Source organism: Aphelocoma coerulescens, chromosome 3 (assembly GCF_041296385.1).
Source record: "Aphelocoma coerulescens isolate FSJ_1873_10779 chromosome 3, UR_Acoe_1.0, whole genome shotgun sequence".
NCBI classification, from domain to species: domain Eukaryota; kingdom Metazoa; phylum Chordata; class Aves; order Passeriformes; family Corvidae; genus Aphelocoma; species Aphelocoma coerulescens.
In genome coordinates, this window is record NC_091016.1 from 16,682,210 (window position 1) to 16,704,668 (window position 22,459).

Here is a 22,459-nt window from a genome sequence, read left to right on the forward strand (position 1 = left end):
ATCTTCTCAGGGCAGGTTGAGTACCTCAGATTCTCCTCTTCCTTCCCATAGTTCATCTGCTTGGTCAGACAGCCTGCTTCAGTCCAGCAGAGTTGCCTCTCTCTTCCATAGTCCATTTGTAGAGCTGGTAGAGACACAGAGCTTAGTCTGCTGAGTCTCATCTTTTGCCTGTGGGTCAGGTATTTCAGAGACAGCTTCAACACTTGTTTTTATTCCTCAGGAGATTCTTTGTCCCAAAGGGGGCTCACACGCAGTGCAACTTGTCCATAAATCACTGGCACAGAGTCGACTTGTCTTTTGTGATATTCTGTGTGCTGGTTTCCATCTCTTTGGGGCTGCTGCCTGTCTGTGTTTTGGGCAGCTCAGCAATAAAGCTCATGACCGAATACTGGCAACCCAAAAAAGTTGTTGTGTTTATGTGGTGTGAACAGTGGGAGGCACTAAAGCCCCCTTGAAAACAGCCCTGAACAGGCCCCTAGCATCCTTCATTTTCCACTTCTATCTACAAGAAATGAACACATGAATGTGTAGTTTTGCACTCATTAATCTGACCACAGCAGACCTGTCCCAGGGTCTTCTCTTTCTTCTCCATCTCTTTATCCCTGTTGTATAGTTCCTGCTCTGTTTGTTGAGGGGGTTTTGCCTTGGTAAGAGCTGGGATTGTGTGAGAATATTTTGTCACATCACTGTAGAATGAGTTGCTGCTGCTGTCACCTTTTGTCTGTGCTGCTGGTGCCAAGTTGGGTCTAAAACCTGCCCACCGTGACTTGTTCTCTTTTCCTCATTTCTTTGCAGGACAATTCATGGGCTGATCTACAATGCACTGAAGCTCTTCATGGAGATGAACCAAAAGCTTTTTGATGACTGCACACAGCAATACAAGGCAGAGAAGCAGAAGTGAGTAAGAGGTTTTTGCCAAGTAACTCGAGCTCATCCTAAAGTCTCCTTGGGGTACAGTAACAGATGGTAGGTGCCAATAGGCAGAAGGGAAATGGAAAGGTGGTAAGTAATTCTGTCAAAAAGTAGGCTTCCTTAGCCATAGCTATGAGTAGGGATGAGGTGTGCCCTGATAAAAACCCTTTCAGTCCTGGTGAAGCAGGTAGCCTAGAAAAGAGTGACTGAGTTTGCTGAGTCATGAGGAAACAGATTGCCATGTAGAGGATACTGAGCTTTGCTCTGCCTTGGAAATATTTACCAGTTCATAAATGTTGTAATGATGTCAGTAGAATCCTATTGCTTTAGAAAGACTGAAGAGTTTTGCAGTGGGCGTAATGCATCTTTCATGCCACAGGATGCTTTCAATTTTCCAGTGATAAAGATGGAATAATTCCTGCAATTTCAAAGAGCGAATGGTGGGGATAAAATCTAAGCTCAGCAAGTACCTGTGCCATGATGCTGTAAAGAGGAAAGAACTCCACTTTTTCTGCTGCCTTGTGCTGATTTTGGTGCTTCTAAGGCTTGCCTTGGTGAGCTGAGTCAGTCCAGTAAGCTAGAAGGAATTTTTTTTGGGGGGGGCGTCTATTTTCTGCTGACTTAGTGACATAAAACAGTGCTCCTCATTCCTGGATGAGCCAGGGCTGCCAGTGGGGAGAGCAGAGCTAATCCTTGCTGGGAGCGGGGAACTCTGGGGTACATTCTGTTGTTTTGTGAAACAGGAGTACATAACTTGATAGTAAGTAATACATTGATATATGAATGAGAACTTCAGATGGGTAACCTGCTTATGGAGAAATTAAGGTTTTTTTAGGATCTAAAATGGGAGCAAGCAAGATTTCTTTTTTTCCCATTCTAGGGCGTTTGTGAAGCCCACAAATATCTTCACATGTATTTTAAGTCACAGTGACAGCACATTTCCTACAAGATCTACCTAGTGTTTCCATCAGAAGCTTTCTCTCCCTGTTTAGCTGCTGACCTGCTGAAGGTGACTCTTCCCAGCACTGGTGTGTGACTGATGGAGAATTGTTCTGAAAAAGCTCAACAAAACAGCTCAGTCAGAGCTGTTCAATAAAAGGATGGGTAGTGCTGCAGTTTTCTGCTCATGTTAAGATGATTTTTTTTTTGTCTAGTGCCTCTGTGCTTAGGCTTCAGAAAACCTTGTGCTGTGAACTAGAAAACAGCATGTATGGGAAGGATTGCATGTGCAGACAAACTCAGCAAATAGGAAATGGGGCAAAGGAGAGAGCTTGTACTGTTAGGCTGTAGCCAGATGTTGAGAGGCTTGAGTATGGCTTAGCCTCATTTTTACTTAGTTAACATGCCTACAAGTGACATGCCAGCTCAGGCCTGTCACTGCTGCACCCCCAGCTGTGCAGCCACAGCCAGGGTGGTCATGAGGGACAGACTCTGCAGGGCAAGGCTGTCTCTCTGCTGTTCAGTGCAAATGGACTGACTGCACCTTTCTCATCTCCCCAGACATCTTGAAACTGTTTGGTTTATCAGAATCGTTTAGAAAAGCAGTGAGACAGTTGGGGCAGATAGTGTCTTGTCCTGAATGGGTTATTCATTTGGGGCCTTTTGGGGTTGGTTTGTTGGAGGTTTTTTTGTGACCCTGTGTTTTCTGGTGGAGTAATCTGCTGCTTGAAACCTTGGCAGCTTCATTCTCATTCTTGGCCTACATGACTTGCGAGAGTGTGACGTGATTACAGAGTATAAGAACTTCCTTAACATGGATAGATAGGGCACTAGAAAGACCAGTAGCTGGGATGAAAGTCATGTAGTTAAAATAACAGAAATAAAGCAGAGATTTTAGTGCAGATGTTCAAAATGTAGAAGAGAGTAACAAGGGATGGTGAGTGCTCATCTCTGTTTGCAAGGAACATTCACTGTCCTGGGATTTATAAAGTGGCCCTGCTGAACGGTCACTTCAAATGTGTGCCAAAATCTGTGCCAAGTTCAAGAGCTGTGCCTGGGGTGTTTGGGCAGCTCTTTGGTGTGTTATGGTTAGAGAGAGAAGGAACAGTGGGCAGCAGAACCCCAGCTCTATTGGACATGACAGTTTGTCCCTCTGCATCTGTGGGGCACCAGGAGAATGTGTGTTTGAAATCCAGACTGGTGTCATGGCTTTACCCCAGAAACCAGACACTCTGCTCTACTCCTGGCAGCACAAAGCCAGGGCAAAAGTACCTGTGCAGCCCACTGTTGCCAGCCTGTGCTCTGAGGTGAGTGAGGAGCACGTCTGCCTACCCTCTGCTAGTTGCAGTGTGTCCCCTCTTCTTGCTTTATCTCACCTGTAGATTTAGAATTAGATAGAATGACAGGCAGCTCTTCCCCTTGCCTGCACTTCTCTGCTGTCTCTTGCTTTTGTCATCCTGTGAATGAAAGCTGCGCTTTCCCCAGCAGTTCACACTTGCTCTTGCTCTCTCTCTCTGCAGGGGAAGGTTCAGGATGAAGGAACGAGAGGAAATGTGGCAGAAAATAGAGGAGCTGGCTCGGCTGAACCCCCAGGTGAGTGACAACAGGACCTAGGATGAATGAGGCAAGAATGTGCTGGGGGTCTTGACCTGCTTCCTCAGCCCACAAGAGCAGGCTTTAGCACTTAATCTCAGTCCTGCAGGCACTGCTGCAGCAGTGGTCTGTCTCTCCCAAGAAACAGTGTCCTGGGTCCTGGGAATGTTGGCAATGTTTTATCAGCCTGTCCCTCTGTAGAACTGACCTCTAAGTACTGCCTTACAGAGAGCATGTACGTGTTTATGGACCATGCTCTCAACTGCAGCTGCACATGCAGCATGCTATGAGTCAGAGGGCACAGGGGAGGACAGGATACTCCTTCCCTGCCTGTGTCCCTGCTGCTGCCTTTGCGGGGGCCAGAGAGGGCAGCTGGAAGAACTGTGCCACGCTGTGTTAGCGTGCTGGGGGAGAAGGCTTGGTGTTGGATGGAGTGCTGACTCTGCAGCTGTCTGTGTTGTCTGCAGTACCCCATGTATTATGCACCTCTACCCTTGCCTTCTGTGTGCTGTATGGAAACGGAGACCCCGACTGCAGAGGACATACAGCTACTGAAGAAAACGGTGGAGACTGAGGCTGTGCAGGTGCGTAGGTGACTCAAGTCCTTCACAGTTGCTCCCAGTCCAGCCAGGACATCAGCATAGCCAGAAATGGCTCTTTCCACATGTTCTGAAGGTAAATGCCACTACTCCCATCCCTGATCGTTAAGAGATCAACCTATAGTCTGAAGAGTGGAGTTTATCTAACCTTCTCACTCTGGAAAAAGTGCCAGTGTGACTTTCTTGTGTCCTTTTGGTCTGTGTTTGGCTCTCAGCCTGTTCTGGAGCATGCTGCAGTGCCACCCAGCATATCCTAGAGCAATTGGAGTCAGAGGCTGAAGGCATGAAGGGGTTTGCTACTGATTCCTGACTCCTTTGATTTGTTTGTAGATGCTGAAAGACATTAAGAAGGACAAAGTCTTGCTGCGCCGGAAATCTGAGCTTCCACAGGACGTCTACACTATAAAAGCCTTGGAGGCCCACAAGAGAGCAGAAGAGTTTCTCACCTCAAGCCAGGAGGCTCTCTGACGGGCTCAGGAGCTGGCCCAGGAAGCTCTGCCCCATCCCTTTCCTCCAGGGGTCATGGAAATGCACTCGGTTCTCATGTATAAGTAAGGAATGAACATGGTGAGCTGTGCCTGTCCTCCACTCCATCTGCATACCTCCAGGGTAGATCTGGTTTTATGTTATTAACTTGTATCTCACCACTGTCGTGTCCTCCTGCTTCTTCTCTGTCCTCCTGCTTTTCCACCTTGGCTGTGCAGGCATGAAGGGAGCCCGCCTCACCTCTGCTTGTATCAGTCCAGGCAGGACTCACTTCACTGTGAGCTGCCACCTGATTCTTACTCTGCCAGGAGTAAGAGACTGCCACACGTGGCTCGGTGTGCTGCTCCGAACTCCAAGTGCCCATCTCTGCCCATCTCTGCCTGTGCAGCTGAGCCCTGCCATGGTCAGAGGCCAGGCTGAGCTTGGGGCAGAAGCAGTTTGTGAAGGCTCTGCTGCCTCTCCACCCTGCCTTGGGGTGCAGCTCCACTGCTGAAGGGTCTTATGTACAGCAGAGGAAATGTTTACTTCCACCTTTCTTTTGCTACAAGCCCGTTGTTCTGTTCCCCTGTCAGTGGAGTGGGGGTTCAGTGCTTTGCCACCCCCCGTAAAGCTGGGTGCAAGCACTACATACTATTGCAGTCCTCCCTTTAGAGCATCCTTAGAAGCTCTCTTGTGAGAAAGTGAATTCCTTCTGCTGTTTGTGTTGGTCCGTGCTGACTCATCTCCTTCCCGATGTCTCGGGTTAATTGTGGGCCCAGAATTAACTTCCCGCTTTGTAGCCGATGTCAGCCACTGACTTCTACTTTCTTCCTCTACCTGCTCAATTAAAATATTCCTGCAGCTCTCCCTTTGTCTCTGTATCCCATCCTTAGCTCTTCAGAGCCAGGGTTTCTAGGAAGCTTGTGCTGCTAGTCATTTCCACAAGCTAGTGGAAGCAATGGATACACCTCGTGGGGGGTGGCTGAGTGTTCAGTTGTCTCCTCATTATTATCAATGGCTAAGCACTACTGCTGAATTGCTTCTGTGGGTGCTCTGAGCACAGTCCACCTCTCCTGTGATGTTGGCACCTGCTGTGGCCTGAGGCCCTCGTTACTTATCACATGGTGCATCAGGGACTCGTGCTAACTTAGCATTTAGAGACACTTGCTGATAGCTTGTGCAGCACTTGGGTGCTACTGTGATCCAGCTTTCACCCCCGTTGTTTGTGGTGCAGATTTAGTGCCAGGCCAAGGTGCCACCGCAGAGGCTGGTTTGTCATAGGGAAGGGAGTCCTTGCTTCTTACCTGCTGCGCCTGCTTTCTTGACACATAAGCTGAAGTGGGTTTGCAGTAGCACAGGGAGCTTATGGGGTTGGTGCTAGCCTGACATTGCTTTGCAGCAGCATGGGATGTTGTAGAAGGTCCTGCTGTATCTGCTTGTCCTCACCAGTAAACCATTCCCAGGTCAGAGGATCACCCCCTCTAATCTTTCTGCTGGTGTGCAGCACATCTTTCCTCCAACCCCAAAGAGGCTGTTTTGACCTGTGTATCCTGCATCCCTGCCCCATGTAGCTCTCTCCCAGCTCAGCCCTCACCAGGAATGCCACCATCTCTTGGGAGGAGCTGGTGAGCGCATGTGTGAGATCCCCCCCAGTCACGCAGGACCCCACCTCCCCTCCGCCTCGCGCAACGGGCCAGTTCGTCAGGAGACTTCAGAAACACCTCAGGGAGGTTATTGCTTATTTTGAACAGTAGTCTGAGCTCATGATCAGCTGCCAATAAATTACCTCACACCTGGCACAGCATGTGGACATGCACCGGGTGGTGCCGATGGTGCCAGAGCAGCGCAGCGGAAAGAGGGCTGCCAGGCTCAGGCTGGGCAGGAGGCTCCTTCCTGTTTCAGTACAGGCTCTCCAACCGGCTGCTTAGCATTGTGCTCTAAGCCAAGACCTCATTTTTAGATTGCTGCAGCATGGTGTGCCCTCACTTGAGCCTGCTTGTTGCTGAGCAGTGGCTGCCTTTCGCTGCTGCGGGCTGCTCTGCCTGCGGAGGGAACAGAATCTTGTGGTGTGCAGAGGCTGGCACTGTCCTGCAGATGATCCGTCTCTGCTGGCAGCCCCTGACCCTGGCCAGAGGAATGGTGCTGGGGTTGTGCTGTGTGCAGGGGCAGGATTGTAACACATCATGATTACGTGCTGTACAGCTTTGATGTTCCCATAGCTTTTTGTGTCTTGTTTTGGGTCAGGGAACTTAGGCTTAGTACCTTCACATCATCCTTTGTTTGCTGCCTATTCATTCCAGTGTCCTGGACACCTCAGAAGGGGACCATGTGAGACAGGGGGGAGTGTGCTCACCCTCTCACCACATGTACTGCTCATAGGCAGACCTGTGTCTGCCACGCTACAGCTGCCCCTTGCTCAGTACTTGGTTTTTAGCATTAGTGCTGCTCATTTCTGCCTACGCCTTTCCCCACGTCAGCCAAATGGACAGAACTGGAGCTGCCTCTTCCACTCCACCTGGCTTGCTCCTCCCGAGGGAAAAAGCAAAACTACTGCATTCACACCCTGGACACAAGTATTAAGCTGCTTACAGTTCATATGTACATATGGTGTACTTTATTTTCAGTAGAGCATTACATAGTATGAAAGTGTTGGATTTTGTACAGATGTCCCTGTATGTACAGAACTAAATAAAACCAATCTCTTGGAATGACACATCTTGTTCCACCTCTTGTATTCCAACACACAGGCCCTATCCTGACAGGAGGGGCCCTAGCCTGGAGAGTGACATCTCTGGCACTGTCAGCATGGGGACAAGTCCAGTGTTTGTCCTGAGGGAATCTGGGCAAAGCCAGCCAAGCCCCATCGCCCCACATGCATGGAGACCAATCTACCTTCTCAGAGGTAGAGGAAGCCAACACAGGGTCATCACATTGACTTATGCACCAGCCAGAACCAAGAAAAAGGAGTGGGAAGGAAAATCAGACAATGTCAGTGGGACAAACGGGAAGGTTGATACTGGCAAGTCCTGTCAGCACCTGGCTCAGAGGCAGTGGGTGCTTCCAGGGTGGAGGGAGGGCTGGGGTTTGCAGCCCCTGTGCCGCAGCTCAGCCCTCAATTCCACTGAGGCCGGGGGCCGCCGAGGCTCTGCCGGGCCTGCAGCGTGCGCTGCACCACGTCCTTCCACTGCTCCTCCGAGATCTGGCTGGCCCAGGCAGGGATGCCCAGGGTGGGCAGCTTCACGCTGGCCATCGTCCTCTTCACCAGCTCCACATGCTCTGGGAACAGAGAGGCCGTGAGACCGCGGCAGAGCCCCGGGAGGGTGCTGCCGGAGACGCGGTTACCTGCATCCATGGGGATGGAGCTGTGGCTGCTCTGAGCCGTGGCGCCTTCCGCTGCCTCCTCCTCATTCTCCTCCTCGCTGTCCACCGGCGGGTCGGGCAGGTGCAGCCTCAGCATCTGCGGAGAAAGGCGGGCAGCGGGGGTCGGGGCCGCGGGCGCCCATAACCCCGGCCCGGCGGGAGGCGCTGGGCGGTACCTGCAGCCTCTCCTGCAGGCCGGGGCCCGCGTCGCCCAGGCCCTGCTCCGGTTCCTGGCTCAGCGGCTGATACAAGTACCCGCCGCCTTCCTCCTCTTCCTCCTCCTCCTCCTCCTCATCGCCGCTCCACCCCGCCGCGCCGTCAGGGCCCTCCGGCGGCCCGGGCTCCCGGGGACATACGCGCTCGGGGCCCATGCTCCGCACCACCGCCATGCACCGGGCGCGGCGCCGAGGAGGTGCCGCCGCCGCCGCCCGGAACCGCCGCGGCCGCCGCGAGGCACTGTGGGTGTTGTAGTCCCGAAGCGGGACCCGGGCGCGGCTGGCGGTGCCCCCGGCACGCGCCGCCGGTGCCATCGACTGTCGCCATCGAGTGTCGCCATCTCGGTCTGGGCCGAGGCTGGAGCAGCGCGCCGGGGCCGGGCCCGAGCGGGGCGGGGCGGGGAACTCAGGGAGCCGCCCCTGAGGAGGGCCGGGGCCCGGCACCCGCGGAAGGGCCTGTCGGGGTCGCGCCGCTCCGGCGCGGGGGGCGCCCGCGGACCCGGGCGGGGCCGCGCCGCACTACAAGTCCCAGGGAGCGGCGGGAGCTCCTGTCGGAGCGGGGCTGTCGGAGCTCCTTGTACGGGTACAGGTACGGGGCTGGGGCCGCGGGGGAGGGGGGAGCCGGCCGGGCCATGCCGCGGCTGGGGGAGGGTGAGGCCGGGAGGCACCGCCGAGCCCCTCCGTGAGGGCCGGGGGCGCGGGGCCGCCGCCCTGCCCGGGTGCCCTCGGCCGGGCCCGCGGGTGGGGGCGCGGGGCGGCACAGAGGGGCTTGGGCGAGGAGGGGCGGCCAACGGTGCTGGAGCGTGTCCAGAGTTGGGCAAAGGAGTTGCTCAAGGGCCAGAGTGTAAGTCCTATGAGGAGCAGCTGAGAGAGCTGGGGGTGTTCAGCGTGGAGAAAGGAAAGCTCAGGGGAGAGCTTATCGCTCTCTACAACTGCCTGGAAGGAGATTGTTGCCAGGTAGGGGTCAGCCTCTTCTCCCAGGTAACAACTGACAGACAGGTCAAGAGGAAATGACTTCAAGCTGCACCAGGGAAGGTTTAGATTGGATATTAGGAAAAAATTCTTCACGAAGAGGGTAGTCAGGCATTGGAACAGGCTCCCAGGGAAATGGTAGAATCATCATCCCTGGTAGTGTTAAAAAAACCTGTAGATGTGGTGCTTTCAGGACACGGGTTGCTGGTGGGCCTGGCAGTGTTGGCTTAATGGCTGGACTCAACGATCTTGGTGGTCTTCTCCATCCTTAAAGGATTCTGTGACCCCACGCATCCCTATCCTCCTCTGACAGGTCCGTGTCAGGGAGGCTGCCCTCCTGACCCTTGCCCTGCCATGACCTCTGCTGCACCTTCTCTCTCCATCCTTGTGTGGCTTCAGACCATTTATGTCCCACCCAGTCGTGGCCAGTGTGGGGCTGCATGCCTGGTCCTCCCCAGCCCCATGTACCAGGCAGAGAGAAGGCTGGCACCTGTGAGCTTGCCCCGTGTGTGGCCAAGCCCAGGAGATCACTCTGCCTGGGGATCAGTGTCAGTGCAACAGAGGGGCAGAGGAAGAAACTGATGTAAAGCAAGAAATGCCCCACTGGCTGTCAGCTCGGCTTTCCTGAGCCTGCTTCCTCCCAGGGACTGCCCTTGGCGTGGCAGAAACAGCTTCACAGGCTGAGACAAATTCCTGGTGGGGAAGAGGGAGTCAAGCAGTATCTCTGAAGCTTGGGCACGCTCCATAGAGAAGCTGGGGTTTGGGAGGCAAGGTGAAGAATAGAACCCAGCTCAGGAGGTGCAGAATCTCAGCTAGGCTTTAGGCAAAAGTAAGCCATCAGTGGGCAAAATATCTGGTGAAAAATAAGGAGATGGCCAGGCTGGCTGCAGGGGAGGGGGCACTGGGATAAATTTGTGCCTGAGTGGCGTGGTCTGTGATTCCCATGGCTAACAGGAGCTTCCAGAGCAGGCTCGGTTCACGAGCTCAAGGGCTGTTCTAGCACCGTCTAGTTTACCGAGGCTGGAATTGCATTGTGAGTGTCGGAGCTGTTGAATGTGCAAGCTTGCAGTTTCACACTGCCTTAGCACAAATACTCCAAGCATTAGATAAATGTCAAGCACAAGTGAAGAAAGCGGGTTGTTCTCGTGTTATCTCTAACAGTATGTTGGATGTGCTTGAAATAGAACTGTCTATATGGACTGCTGTGAACTGGCTGGGCTATTTTAAGAGTTACTAAACCTTGTGGCTGGTGTCTTTTGGGAGACGGGACGGAGGCAGCCACACGGTAGGGCTTGCTCTCTGGAGCAGCTTTGCAGGGTAGGCTGCTCTTCATGGGTGCTGCTGTAATTCTGGGGGTGACAGAACGAGTCCTTGAAAATCCAGGCCACTTGCTGCTGGGTTTCTCCACCTTGCTTAGGGAATTGGATGCAGCAGGGCTAATCTGGGCAGCTTTTAGAAATGGCTCTAGGTTTCCTTCTCTGTCCATAAAGGAGGGAGAGAGCCCAGGGAACTCCCTTTGAGCAAAGAAGTGGATCCAAGGTATTGCCAGTATGATTTTTGCTTTTATATTTCCTTCCAATATATTCGTAGCTTGGCAGCTTATTATTGTATTTGTAGCCTAGCTCCAGTACTTTTCCTTATTCTACCCAATAGGCAGAAAGACAGAACACATTCCAAAAGGTTCCAGGCTGGGGGTCCAAGGCTCCTATCCTATCTTGCTTCTTCCTGGCAACCAAGGTTGAGACCAGCTCTTTGAGGCATATTTTTATAAATGAAGTTTAGTTTGCATCTGAGGGGGGAAGATTTAGAAGGGAGTTAAACTGGGGGGGAATTACTTCACCACTTATGTCTCTAACTGGTGATTTTGGTCAGTTATGCTACTTTGCTAAACTTATAAAACTGTATTCACCCCGTGGGGGGGGTGGGCATTTTGTGGACATTTTCCTTATCTGCCCTGGAAGCCTCCAATAAAGACCAGCCTTTATATTACCTCCTACACTAATATTATCTCAAAAGTGTGTTGTTGTGTTTCTATGTTCTTTAAGGCATCAAAGGATATATGGGTTTGTTTTAAGATTATTGCCTGGCTACTGTACTTGGAGATGCTCAGTAGCTTTCTATCTTGAACAAAGTATTTTCATAACTAATTGTAGGATTGAAAATAGTAAATATAAAGCCAATAGAACAAACAGGTGAAAAATCTGACTAAAACCTATGATTACTGGCTTGGGGTTTTGTTGTTGTTTTGGGGTTTTTTTTTCTATCTATGCCACTGTGCTCAAGTCACCACAACAGTTCTGGAAGACATGCTAGTGAGAGATTATTGAGTGATATTTTTGTTGATCTCAGATGTCTATATGCTGTATTGTTAGGCTCTTGTTAGGTGTAAGCTGGAGCAGTGGGGATGAAAGTTGTTTCAGGCATTAAGTGCATCTTCAGGCAACAGCACAAGCAGAGATACAGAAGTGCTGTCTATAGGTGCTGTATTCGAAGAATGTAGAGCTGAATTTAATCTGATTGTTCCCTGGCTTAGCAGTGAAATGCTCCAGGTGCTTTGTGGCAGAGGAATGACTCACTGCTGTGCTCACTTAATCTCCAGCATCACCAGCATCAGGTACTTCAACAGTAAGTGAAGCATATCCTGATTTTTAGAAATGTTCTTATTCCTGGCATTCCTGGTTAATGACAGGACGTACCAGGGTTTCAAAATTTCTCTTCATCCTCTGTGCTTTACTATATCTCTTGGTAGGTCATGGCAGACAGGGAAATAGGGAGTTGTGAAGATTGCATGGTTGGAAGTAAGAGTTCTGTTAGTTTTTGGAGAGGGAAAGCAAGGAGCTAACATGAGTCAGTGGAAGCAAGCAGTGGCTTGAACAGGAGCTGTGATTCCATGATCCTGTGTGTCACATCCTGCAGTGCTCTCCTAGTTCTCTAATACAGTTTGCCTCTGTCTTACCAATATTTTTGTGTTTTATAGCCTTCATCACTGTTGCAGGTGTCCTAAATGAGAAACCACAGAACGTATTTTGCATAATCTAATATTGTCCAGTTGGGGGAAATTGTTAGTAAATTGTTTAACAGTTTTGCCATTTTTCTCTCTCCTTGGCTGTGTCCTGTGTGATCTTTAAAGAAATCTAAGGCATAGCTTAATGTCAAGTGCACTTCTCCTACTAAGAAATCCTCATAGGAATGAGGTTGAAAAGTAGTTTATTTATGTCCTTATTTATATAACATAAATTGTCATTGGAAATCAAACTTGAAATGGACCTTAACAGTGTCCATAGGTGTAGGACAGAAAATAGTTTTTTCTCAAAATATATGTCTAACTCGTATTTGCAGATAGTGCACAGAGGGAGCTTGAAGGAGGAAAAAGCTTTGGGACAGAAGACTGGTCTAAAGAAACGATTGAAAATAAGGCAGGAGAGGAGAATCTGGAGCTGGGCACAGAAAGCATGGGGAGGAGTAGGGGAGGCATCCTGGTGAGACAGGGCTGTGCAGGGAGGAGAGGAGACCAGGCCTGTGTGTGGCTGAGAAGGGGCAAAACAAATGCTTGGTGATGGCAGGAAGATATGGTAGTTTCAGGGTAGGGGTGTGGCAGAAGAGGAAGATGGGAGTTTGCATGGATGCTTTCATTACAGTGTAGAGAAGAGCGCTTGGGTTTGGGAAAAAACCTTTACAGCTTATTAAATCCTGTGTTTTCCCATGGCTTTTAAAATATGACCCTGTAAAGATTACCTCACGCTTTGGGTCATTCTCTCTTCATGAAGTGTTCAGATGAGTGTTTGCCTTTCTTGGCTCTGAGGAGGGGCAGCAGGAGGCTGTGCTGGCAGAGCTCTGTGTTTGCTCTAAAGGGGTATCCCCGGACAGAGCCAAGGCGAAGCACAGCCTACTTCCATCCCATTGCCCTTGCCACCACTCCAGACCTGCCAGTCACCTGGAAAGCGCTCATTTGGGGAAAAACTTTCCTAGTAATTGTAGGAAACAACATTTCAACATTGTTGCTTCAACCTCTACATCCTTCTTGCAGTGCCAGGAGTTGGCCCTGGAGCTGCTGGTTCTCAGTGGACCAGATTAACCTCTTGGGATGAGCTGCCTTCTGATGGGAATGGCAGAACTGCTGGGGAAGGTTAGCCAGCTCCTGTGGCAGTGACAGGACCAGCGTCCTTGCACCTGGCTCAAGTGAGCTGCCAAGGGTGAGGAAGAGTTTTCCAAGTCTTTTTGACAAAAAAAGCAGGGACCTTGGTACAATGCCTGTCTGCCATGCCAAGCAGCTGTGCTCTTCTACCTCAGGAGGAACCAAGCAGAGAACTTGGAAATAAAATTCATCCTCTTGGTCCTCCTGCATTGGGCTCAGTCTGAAGGGTGTTGAAAATATTGATGCTGATGATAAAGACCAGTTAAGATCCTTGAGGAGTCTTTTACAGAATCACTTAAGCGAGAAGAGATTATGAGGAAAACATTGGTTAGATTTTTCAGGAATAACTTGTGACTGAGGCAGGAAACAGATTTAGATATGCGAAGTCTTCAAAATAGCTTGGAAGGTGGCTTTGGTGGGTTCCATGGAAACTCATCTGTTCTGTAGCTTTGCAGAGGACTTACACAAGAGTGCTGCCTGGCTTAAAAAAAAAAATAGTTTCTTAAGAAAAAACCCTCAAACCTGCTAGATCTGAAATTGAAGCATGGCCTGTAGAAGATGGGGGGTGTTCCTGGGCCCTTCTGGAGCACCCCTGCTGGAGCAAATCTTGCTGTGACTTTCTGGGTTGCTGACTGCTATTTGGGTTAGGGTGGTTGCTGCAGGAACAAGCAGGTTTGCAGGAGGAACTCCTGTTATAATAAGGCTGCAGGATGGTCTCTGTTTGGGCTTTGCACGTGTCCTGTCACCGTAACTTTCACATACAGAGCATGAAAACAACTCAAAAAAGAAATAACTTTAAAAATAAGCTACTCAAATTTTAATGACATTTGGGAGTTCTGGAATGAGATGACTGGTTACTGAATGGTTTTGAACTGTCTATGGAGTCAGTGGATGAAGCTGGAAGCCTAAGCTCTGCTTCATGCTAGGAGCTCCCTGTTGGTGACATCTCTTACTCTTCCCACAAGAGGGGATAAAATAGGAGTGTGTGGGTGGACTGGGCACTGGGGTGGTCAGGCTGCTGATGGGCCTGGTTGTGAGTGGTGATTCCACTTGACTGAAGGGCTGGGAGTGGCCAACTGGAGCAGAGCAGCATGGCACTGCCCCTCTTGCTGTCCTCCAGCTACTTCAGAAACCTGAAACAGGAGGGAAGTGCTCCTTGCCAAAACTCAGTACTTCCCAAAGAGAAAAGGGACAGAGTGTAAGAATTTTATGTGTAGGAATTTAGTCCTTGTTCAAAGGCATCCCCAAATTTCTTTGGATTCTGCAAATGCTGAAACTGATTGTGGGGTGGGAGCATGCTGACTGAATCTTTCAGTAACCTAGAGCCAAGAAATAAAGACAAATTTATTTATGCTGTCTGAAACACTGACATCTCTTCTAATGGCAGTTTTTCAGCTGGGAGAAAACTGTTAAAAATCAAACTGACCTGCTGTTTCAGAAGCACCCAGGCAGGGTTGTGCTCTAGATTCTTAGATCCAAAGGAGAATCTCTGCAAGAATCAGCTGTGGTGACTTTTCTAAGATATGATCTAAGCCATCTGTTTGAGGAAAGAAGAATGTCAGTTGCTTAACAAGCTGTGATGCTACGGAATTTTCATAGTTATGCTTGGATTTGCTGTGGGAGGAAAAGACCTTTTCTTAGCATTAGCAAAGAGCTTTCTACCTAGATTAGGGGGGTTCTGCTCTCTTATGGCTAATTAAATTGAACCCTAGTGCTCAAATCAGTGAGTCCAAATGCTAATGTTGTTACCCACCCCCATAATGGCAAGTTGGTTACTTTATGTAGGGGTGGTTCTTTGGAGGTTTTTTGTTGGGTATTTTGTTTTAATATTTTGCTCTGCTGTTTCTCAGAACTGATCCAAAGAGCACGCTCTTCCCTCTGGGTCTGTTCTTTTCACCTTCACCGCTGGCTCTCGCTGTGTGTTTTCATTCATGCACACAAATGGTTGTGACATGTACACGATACGTTCCTGCCTTCGTGGCCAGGGCACGGCCGGGTGCTCGCCCTCGGCTGCCTTCGCCTAAGGCCTTTGGCTGGGGCTTGCCTGTGCAGCTGCCCTGAAGGGTTTTGTATTCAAGGGCATCTCTGCTCGCTCCTCTGAGCCCTGTCCTGTGTCCCCTTCCCAAGAGGAATGTTTCCAATTGGGAGGCAGCTGAATGAGGATGCAGCAAGGTAACCTTTGTAGCTGGCATTCAAGGAAGATAGGAAGACCTGCAAGATGGATCATGTTTTTTTGGCATTGTGTCTGTGTTGCAGAGCCAGGTGACATTGCGGTGGCCTCGGAAGCATGTGGCTGTGGCACTGGGGGCCCTGAAGACCACCTGGCTTGCAGGGAGGAATGCTACGGTGGGCAGTGCACTTGGAAGGTGGGCCACGGAGGGTGAACCACGCGGCCGTGGCTGTCGGGCACAAGGTCTATTCCTTTGGTGGGTACTGCTCTGGAGAGGACTATGAGACCCTGCGGCAGATCGACGTCCACGTTTTCAACGCAGGTAAACATGTCCTTGTGGGGCACAAAGCACTTGGCTTGCTGGGCTCAGTTACTGCTTTTCTTGCCTGCTGCTGCCTGACATGTGATACCCTGTAACGTGCTGTCCGACTCTTAATTTCCAGAAAAAGTTATCAGACTAGATGGGAGCCTCTTTCTTTGTGCAGCCTTGCATTTTCAGCTTCAGGGGCAGGACACAGAGTGGCTGTAGTTCATCAGACTGCTAGGGTAAGGACTCACTGAAGTAGGCACATAGCCAGTGACTTGGTTTGTCCTTGTTCTCTGTGAACACTAACTCAACCAGCTGCAAAGAGGTGATATCGAGCTGGCTCAGGTCCCCCCTTCAGTTTGCAGCATGTCCATGCTCAGCTGCCCATAGCATAGAAGGAGTAGGCTGGCAGCCAGTGCACTCAGTTGACTCCAGGTGTAGACATCTGAGCTGTTTCCCTATGGGGGCATCTGACAACTGTTGCAGCATGGAGTCAGTAGGGGCATGTGGCTAGGAGGGAGGCCTTCCCATTTTGGTAACAACTGTCATGAAGATTCACAACATAGCTTAGAAAAGCATCTGCAACTGGAGCCATTTGTGTAGGGTAGCCAGTACCTGTCATGAGACTGAGTTGGAGCCATGGTTGTGCTGGCAGAGGCTGTATTTCTTGATTGAGTGCTCTTTGAACTAAAGAGGTTACTGAGCTGGTCCATGAAGTATTTCCCTGTAATTAGGCAGGTGGTTGAAAAACTGCACAGATGCTTGGGTGGGTCCAGTGAAAAAGAGTCAAGAATAGAGAACCAATGACCAGTTTTGGAGACTGGACAGCGTGCTGAATGCTCTGCTAACACCCACAAGTAGATGAACCTGTTTGTCTGTAAGATGCAGTGAATTCACTTCTTTAAGGCTGATATGCAGCAGGAGTAAAAGCACTGGTTACAGAGGGCTGCCTAGGTGACATGCTCCCAGTGTGGAGGGGGTTGTAGCTCAGGGTCCTGTGAACACTGACATTCACCTCTGTCCAGAGGGACTGGGCCTTCACACTCAACACAGCTGAATGTTGTAGAACATGCCAAGTAGAGCACCACTCTTCTGGGGAAGCATAGTGACTGTGCCCAAAGGAATGCTCTTGCGTTGTCTTTCGTTCTTACCACTCCCAAATATTAAAGTGTCAGAATGCTGCAGCCACCACATGGGAAGTGACAGTGGCTTCTCAAGCCCTTGCTCAGCTAGCATTGTCAGGTGCCAGTGCTAAAGCCAAGATACCAGATTTTGAATGATCTCTTTTCAGTCTTCCAAAGATGAAGACTGTGTTTTAGGTAGGAAGCATCCAGTGTAGCTTGACTTTAGCATTGGATGTGCTTCCTCAGTGCCCTTTCTGCCTGTGGGGTAAGTGCTCACCTTTTGAGATGCCTGACTTTTCCCTTTCCCTATGTTATTATTTCAGAGGAACTGCAGACTGTTTTTTGCTATATTTTCTATCAGTCTCATGTAGAAAACAAACCTGGAGGCTGTATGTGAGGCAGAGGGAGGGTGACTGGTCCTGTTATGTAATGGCTGGGTAACACTTGCTGTGGCTCTTGCACTGTCATTAAACCCTGTAATACCTGTTGACTCTTCTGGCTGCTGCTGGACGTGACACACAGGCTGCCAGGAAGGGGAACCTGTAATCACAAGGAACTCCTATTTGTAATACAAGGTTAGCAGGGAGAACTTGGGTACAGATGGGGGTAAAGGAGACAAAGAGCCACCTCATCTATAGCTTGAAAAACAAAACAAAAGCAAACAAAGTTCCTACAAAGCTGCTGGGTTGCTCTTCTTAAACTGTGCTTCTGCAAGTCCAAGTGGTGCCTTCAGGTGTTCCCTTGCATGTTACTGCAGTGAATTATTCCTGTGCTGCCCATTCTTCCAGCTTTGAGTATCTTCAGCAATCTCACTAGCTTGAAGTAGTGTCTGCATTCATGGTCACCTCCATACTTTTTCTTTTCTCTTTCCCTGTTTTTTTGTTTGTGTGCTGTATCTTCACTCACAGTCTAGGATGAGCCAGAGTGGAAACTTTTTCAGTGAATTGTTGTAGAACAGAGCCTGTTTTTGTCCTCTGGGCCTCTAGAGGACTTCCTTCTGTATTTCTTAACTAGCTTCTATGCAGGGTCAGACACAGCTTTCTCTTGTTTACTCGACTGCTTCTGCACCTTGTCACGGGGTAAAAAGCACCGCGCGGGATGGGTTATGAACTGTGAGCAATTTAGCAGGCTTAGCATTTGACATGGGCTCAAACTTGTGTTTCCAGTGTCTCTGCGCTGGATCAAGTTGCCTCCAGTGTGGACAAACAGCCGAGACCACGTGAGGGAGGTGCCCTACATGAGGTATGGGCACTCAGCAGTGCTCATCGACGACACCGTCTACATTTGGGGTGGTCGCAACGACACGGAGGGAGCCTGCAATGTTCTCTATGCTTTTGATGTCAGTAAGTTCCAGCTTCTCACTCTTCCTTGTCACAACTGTTCTTGATCAGACCTTCTCTCTACCCCCCACCTCTGCTGCCCAATTTGTTTTCTTGTCCCTCAGTGACAGTCTGGAGGAAACGGTGTCATTGTCTGTTTCAGCAGTTATAGAAGTGGAGCAGGGGGGCCATTGTGTCTGCATGCTTGAAACTCTGTAAAAGCCTTTGAACAGAGATTGCTGATCTTGTCTAATAATCAAAATGGTTTTAATTTTTCTATCAGCTTTGTATGCTCTCTCTGATAGTAACTACAACTGAAGTGTTCTCTCTGTGTGATGTAGTATTCCTTAATTGTGGCTGAAGGTTGAAGCAAGAAGGGGCCGGGCTCTTGAGGATTGTGGCTCCTCTCCAGTGTGGTCCTTCTTTCTGAAACTCTGAAAGAGAGTGAGGAAAAAGCACAGAAGTAGTCAGGGACAGGATGGTAAAATCAGGGAAGAGATGAGTCAAGTTAGATAAACCGGAAAAATAAACTCCTTGAGCCTTTTGGTTGGCTTCTTCATAGCACTGCTGGAGCACCTCTGGAGAAAAGGCACCATCAGGAGCTGCATGGACACAAGTGTCAGGAAAGAAAAGGAGTGTATCTGGATTCTGGAGGCAAGTCCATCTAAATGGCCAGTAACTGTCTTGCTGGACTTGCAAGGAAACCGCTTGCTCTGGTGCTTGGTCAAGGTGTCTCTTCTTTATTAGGAAATATCTTACAGCTTGGGGCGTAGCGTTTCCCCCTTCCTTCCCCTGACACATGAGAAGCCACTAGTAAACCTCTGCTTACATAGAGGCATTGTAGTGGGACCTGCTTAGTCTCCCTGGCAGCTCCAGCACTTCAGCATTAAGTGAAAATCAACAGAAAGTCCTGCTCCAAACCCTCTGCAGCTGTCTGTAAACACAGGTCTGCCACTCCTGAAAATAAGGCTGGCAGTCGCAGTCCCATGTCTGCAGTGTAAGTTCCATTGTAGGAGTCACATGAGGCAAAATAAAGTCCTGTCTGAGTGCAGTTTTGTCCCTGGGGTGCTGAGAAGATCCCAAATTGAGGTCTTTTCCATCTCTAATTTATGTCGCACTTGGATGAGCTGTTGCTGATACAGTGTGACTGAGTTTGGAAGGAGCCCCAGGAAGAAAAGGAACCCGATAGCCCTGAGCTGTCTCTCACTAGAGGCTCCCCAGGGATTCTGCTGACCTTGCAAGAGCCTTTGTGTGGTGCCAGATGGAGCATAGGTGGACAGTTGTGTCCACAGGCCAAGTTCAGAGAAGTGATCCTCATGCTTTGGCTCCAGTGTTAATGACTTTCTGAAATAAGGACTGCTTTTGGCAGCCAGCAGCAGTCAGGGAGGGTGGGGGAATGTCTCCTGCAGCCTTGAGGCTTATCTGTGCCTCTGTGAGCTCTTGGGGCAGGTGCCTGCTTGTGCTTGGCAGTGAGTCGCTGGCTTGGCTCTGTGTTGCCCTGGCATGGAGAACAGCTCTGGCTAGATTTTAAGTCATCTTCTAAATCAAGCCAACCCATGGAGTGTGCAGGCTAAGGGGCTGAATCTGGCTGGTGCAGGCTCACAGGGAGCACTGTGAAGGGTGGAAAGTGAGGAAGAGGCGATGAGAATGTCACAAGTGGAGCAGATAAGGGAGAGCTGCACTGCAGAGGTGGGGATGTGCAAGACAGTTAAGGAGAGCTTGTGGTTAAGTGACTTCTATCTGGATTTGAGAGCTGTTTTTCCTCAGTCATGCTCAGTTACTGAGCATCTCCACACCATGAGATCAGTTGAGCCACTTAGCATTATTGCTTCATTGTAATAGAAACTGTGAATGCAGAGTTGATAAGTGACTCACAAGTACACTTTGCAAGAGATTCAGTAAAAATAACATTGCTCAAGCAGTGCTGTACTACTCACACTTAAAATGTGAGCTCTTTGTCTGGTCAGGCAGTCGGTGGCCGTGCCCAGAGGCTAAGACTTCCTATCACTGTGTCCCTCTGTGGAGGCTCAGGCAGGTAGCCTTGCCCAAAGAAGCTTGCAGCCTCTCTGGCAGAGCAGGTGCTGTGTGAGAAAGAGAGAATGATTTCTGCCTTAGAAATGAAGAACAGCAGTAATAGAGCAATCCCACCCCAACACCTACTGCGTTTTCTCAGCATTGCCTCTTGTTTTGTTTCAGACACGCACAAGTGGTTCACGCCAAAGGTGTCTGGAATGGTCCCAGGGGCAAGAGATGGGCACTCAGCTTGTGTCCTGGCAAAGAGCATGTTTATCTTTGGAGGCTATGAACAGCTGGTGAGTAGTCTCTGTAACTGTTAATTGGTGAAAGAGGGTGTTGATACCCAGGACACTGATAGAGGCAGGACACGGGGGCGTATTTGTATTCATAGTCACTGTCATTTTGTAACTTAGCAAAGTTATGGCATTAGTACCCAGGCTATGCTAATTGTTTTGTGGAGAAGATGGTTGGAAAAGCAAGTCCAAAAAAGTGGTGGATTTTATTTTAACTTTCACAAAACATATTTACCATAAAGATGTAAAAATATAAATATTTTTTAATATAATTTTTTCTGGCTCATTTCTCAGCCAAATGTAGATACATAAATACACAATGTTTTTAATAAGTATATATTAATCTACATTTATTTTAATTTGGCTCAGAAATGAGTCAGAAAATGAGGTTTTGTTCTAGTCTGGTGCATGTTCCCTGTAGTCTCTACCTGCTCTGACATCTTCCTGATCCATTTCAGCAAACACTTGGTTGCCTTCCCATTAAGAATACCTTGAGCCAAAGTTCATCCTGCAATAGCTGTCAGTGTGCCTAATGCTCTTTTGAGCAAATACTTATGATCTGATCTTAAGAAATGAGTAAATATAATTTCAGCCTATCCCCAGGCTGCAGAAAAGCTGTGCAAAGTAATGTCTGCTTGCTTGGAAGAAAGCTGGGGCTCTGTTACAGCAGTCTGGGTTATTCCCTCTTTTCTGAGGACAATAGTATGCCAAATCCATGATATTGTTTACAGCAGCAGGAGCAGTTCAGATGTGTCTTGTTTTTAAACAAGACCAAATAAACCTCTGACTGTCTTGCTGCTTTCTACCTCGCCTGGAAGAGCAGGAGTCCACAGTGTCTGTGTGAATGCAATCTCTTCCAGGCAGCCAGCTGCAGATGGGTTTTGTGGGACCTCAGAACCTGGAGTGTATTTGCTCCTGGATGTTCAGCTTCCCAGAAGTAATCTTAGCTTCTGCATCTCGTCAGGTGGCCTTAGCAAAGCCAGGAGCCAGTTTGACTGTCCTGCTAATGCCTCTTTTCTTCTCCTGCTACATGCAGAGGAGGCAGCTCCTGCCATGAATGTATTGTGTGCAGGACAGTCTTTGGGGGAGGAACTGAGCACCAAATAAATGGGAAAGCTTCAGGAAAAGATAGGACACCTTTGAGAAGAAACAGGCTTTTCCTTCCTCTTGTTAAGTGATAAGTGCTGCCTGAGCAAGCACCTTGTCTTTTAGGAAGTAGACCCCCAAAGGGATGCTCCAGGTCTGTAGGACAGCATCCTTGCTGGGGCTGGATGCGACCAGGCTTCTCAGTCCCTTTGTGACCAAGCTGCTTGTCTGTCTTCCAGGCTGACTGCTTTTCAAATGATATCCATAAATTGGACACCACAAACATGACGTGGACCTTAATCTCTGCCAAGGTCAGTGTCTGCTTTTCGCTCTGGTTTGTGGAGGAAGTTTTGTATCTGCTATTCTCTGGGGTAGCTGCCCACACTTGTCTCACAGCTTCTGGCTGGTGTGGCTGGGATCTGCAGGATGGGAAGTTCTCCAGGAGAAGGCGGCCGCTCAACTTCACCATCAAGATGTGTTATTTCCCTGGGTAATCTGCATTCTTTCTTTTGTCTTTGTGTTTTACTCTGTCCTTCAGGGTACCCCAGCTCGCTGGAGAGACTTTCATTCAGCTACCATCATTGGAACAAAGATGTACGTGTTTGGTGGCAGAGCTGATCGGTTTGGGCCATTTCACTCCAACAATGAGATCTACTGTAACCGCATTAAAGTGTTTGATACAGAAACCAACTCCTGGCTGGACTCCCCTCCCACTCCCGTGCTCCCGGAGGGCCGGCGGAGCCATTCAGCCTGTGAGTGTGGGTCTGCTGAGGGTGGAGGGTGGTGGAAGGAAATTTCTGCCTGCCTTAGAAGGGGTGTCTGCTCTGCTGGGTGGGGCTGTGGGTTAGCAAGGGGTGCACAAAGCCCAATTTCTGTGGAAAGCTGCTGCCCACCAAAAAGCTTTGGCACACCACACTGCACATGAAGGTGATGTAAGCACAGGTGGACAACCAG

The 22,459-nt window shown here is 49.5% G+C and overlaps 3 protein-coding genes across 4 annotated transcripts in view; 2 read left to right on the top strand and 1 right to left on the bottom strand.

Annotated features, from left to right (window-relative positions):
• The window catches only part of PPP2R5D (protein phosphatase 2 regulatory subunit B'delta), a 27,530-nt gene extending 20,309 nt beyond the window's left edge, over nt 1-7,221 (top strand). For both annotated transcript variants that reach the window (XM_069009211.1, XM_069009212.1), the window contains exons 13-16: nt 796-897; nt 3,372-3,444; nt 3,912-4,028; nt 4,374-7,221. In XM_069009211.1, coding sequence (XP_068865312.1) covers nt 796-897; nt 3,372-3,444; nt 3,912-4,028; nt 4,374-4,511 — 430 coding nt within the window. In that variant the 3' untranslated portion in view covers nt 4,512-7,221. The remainder of the gene's footprint in view (nt 1-795; nt 898-3,371; nt 3,445-3,911; nt 4,029-4,373) is intronic.
• On the bottom strand, nt 7,100-8,475 carry MEA1 (male-enhanced antigen 1). The gene is made up of 3 exons (XM_069009214.1): nt 8,045-8,475; nt 7,851-7,965; nt 7,100-7,784 (listed from the first exon to the last, which is right to left on the bottom strand). The coding sequence occupies exons 1-3, from the start codon at nt 8,396-8,398 to the stop codon at nt 7,621-7,623; spliced, it is 633 nt and encodes a 210-aa protein (XP_068865315.1). The 5' UTR covers nt 8,399-8,475; the 3' UTR covers nt 7,100-7,620.
• A 67-nt stretch (nt 8,476-8,542) lies between these two features.
• LOC138107023 (kelch domain-containing protein 3-like) overlaps nt 8,543-22,459 on the top strand; it is a 34,302-nt gene continuing 20,385 nt past the window's right edge. The window contains exons 1-6 of the mRNA XM_069008355.1: nt 8,543-8,666; nt 15,447-15,682; nt 17,958-18,134; nt 20,307-20,422; nt 21,745-21,816; nt 22,044-22,257. Coding sequence (XP_068864456.1) covers nt 15,529-15,682; nt 17,958-18,134; nt 20,307-20,422; nt 21,745-21,816; nt 22,044-22,257 — 733 coding nt within the window. The 5' untranslated portion in view covers nt 8,543-8,666; nt 15,447-15,528. The remainder of the gene's footprint in view (nt 8,667-15,446; nt 15,683-17,957; nt 18,135-20,306; nt 20,423-21,744; nt 21,817-22,043; nt 22,258-22,459) is intronic.

Coding starts and splice junctions, on each gene's coding strand:
- MEA1 (XM_069009214.1), bottom strand. CDS start 8,398: ATGGCACCGGCGGCGCGTGCCGGGGGCACCGCCAGCCGCGCCCGGGTC. Junction 7,966..8,044: donor GCCTGCAGGAGAGGCTGCAG/GTACCGCCCAGC, acceptor CTTTCTCCGCAG/ATGCTGAGGCTGCACCTGCC. Junction 7,785..7,850: donor CTCCATCCCCATGGATGCAG/GTAACCGCGTCT, acceptor CTCTGTTCCCAG/AGCATGTGGAGCTGGTGAAG.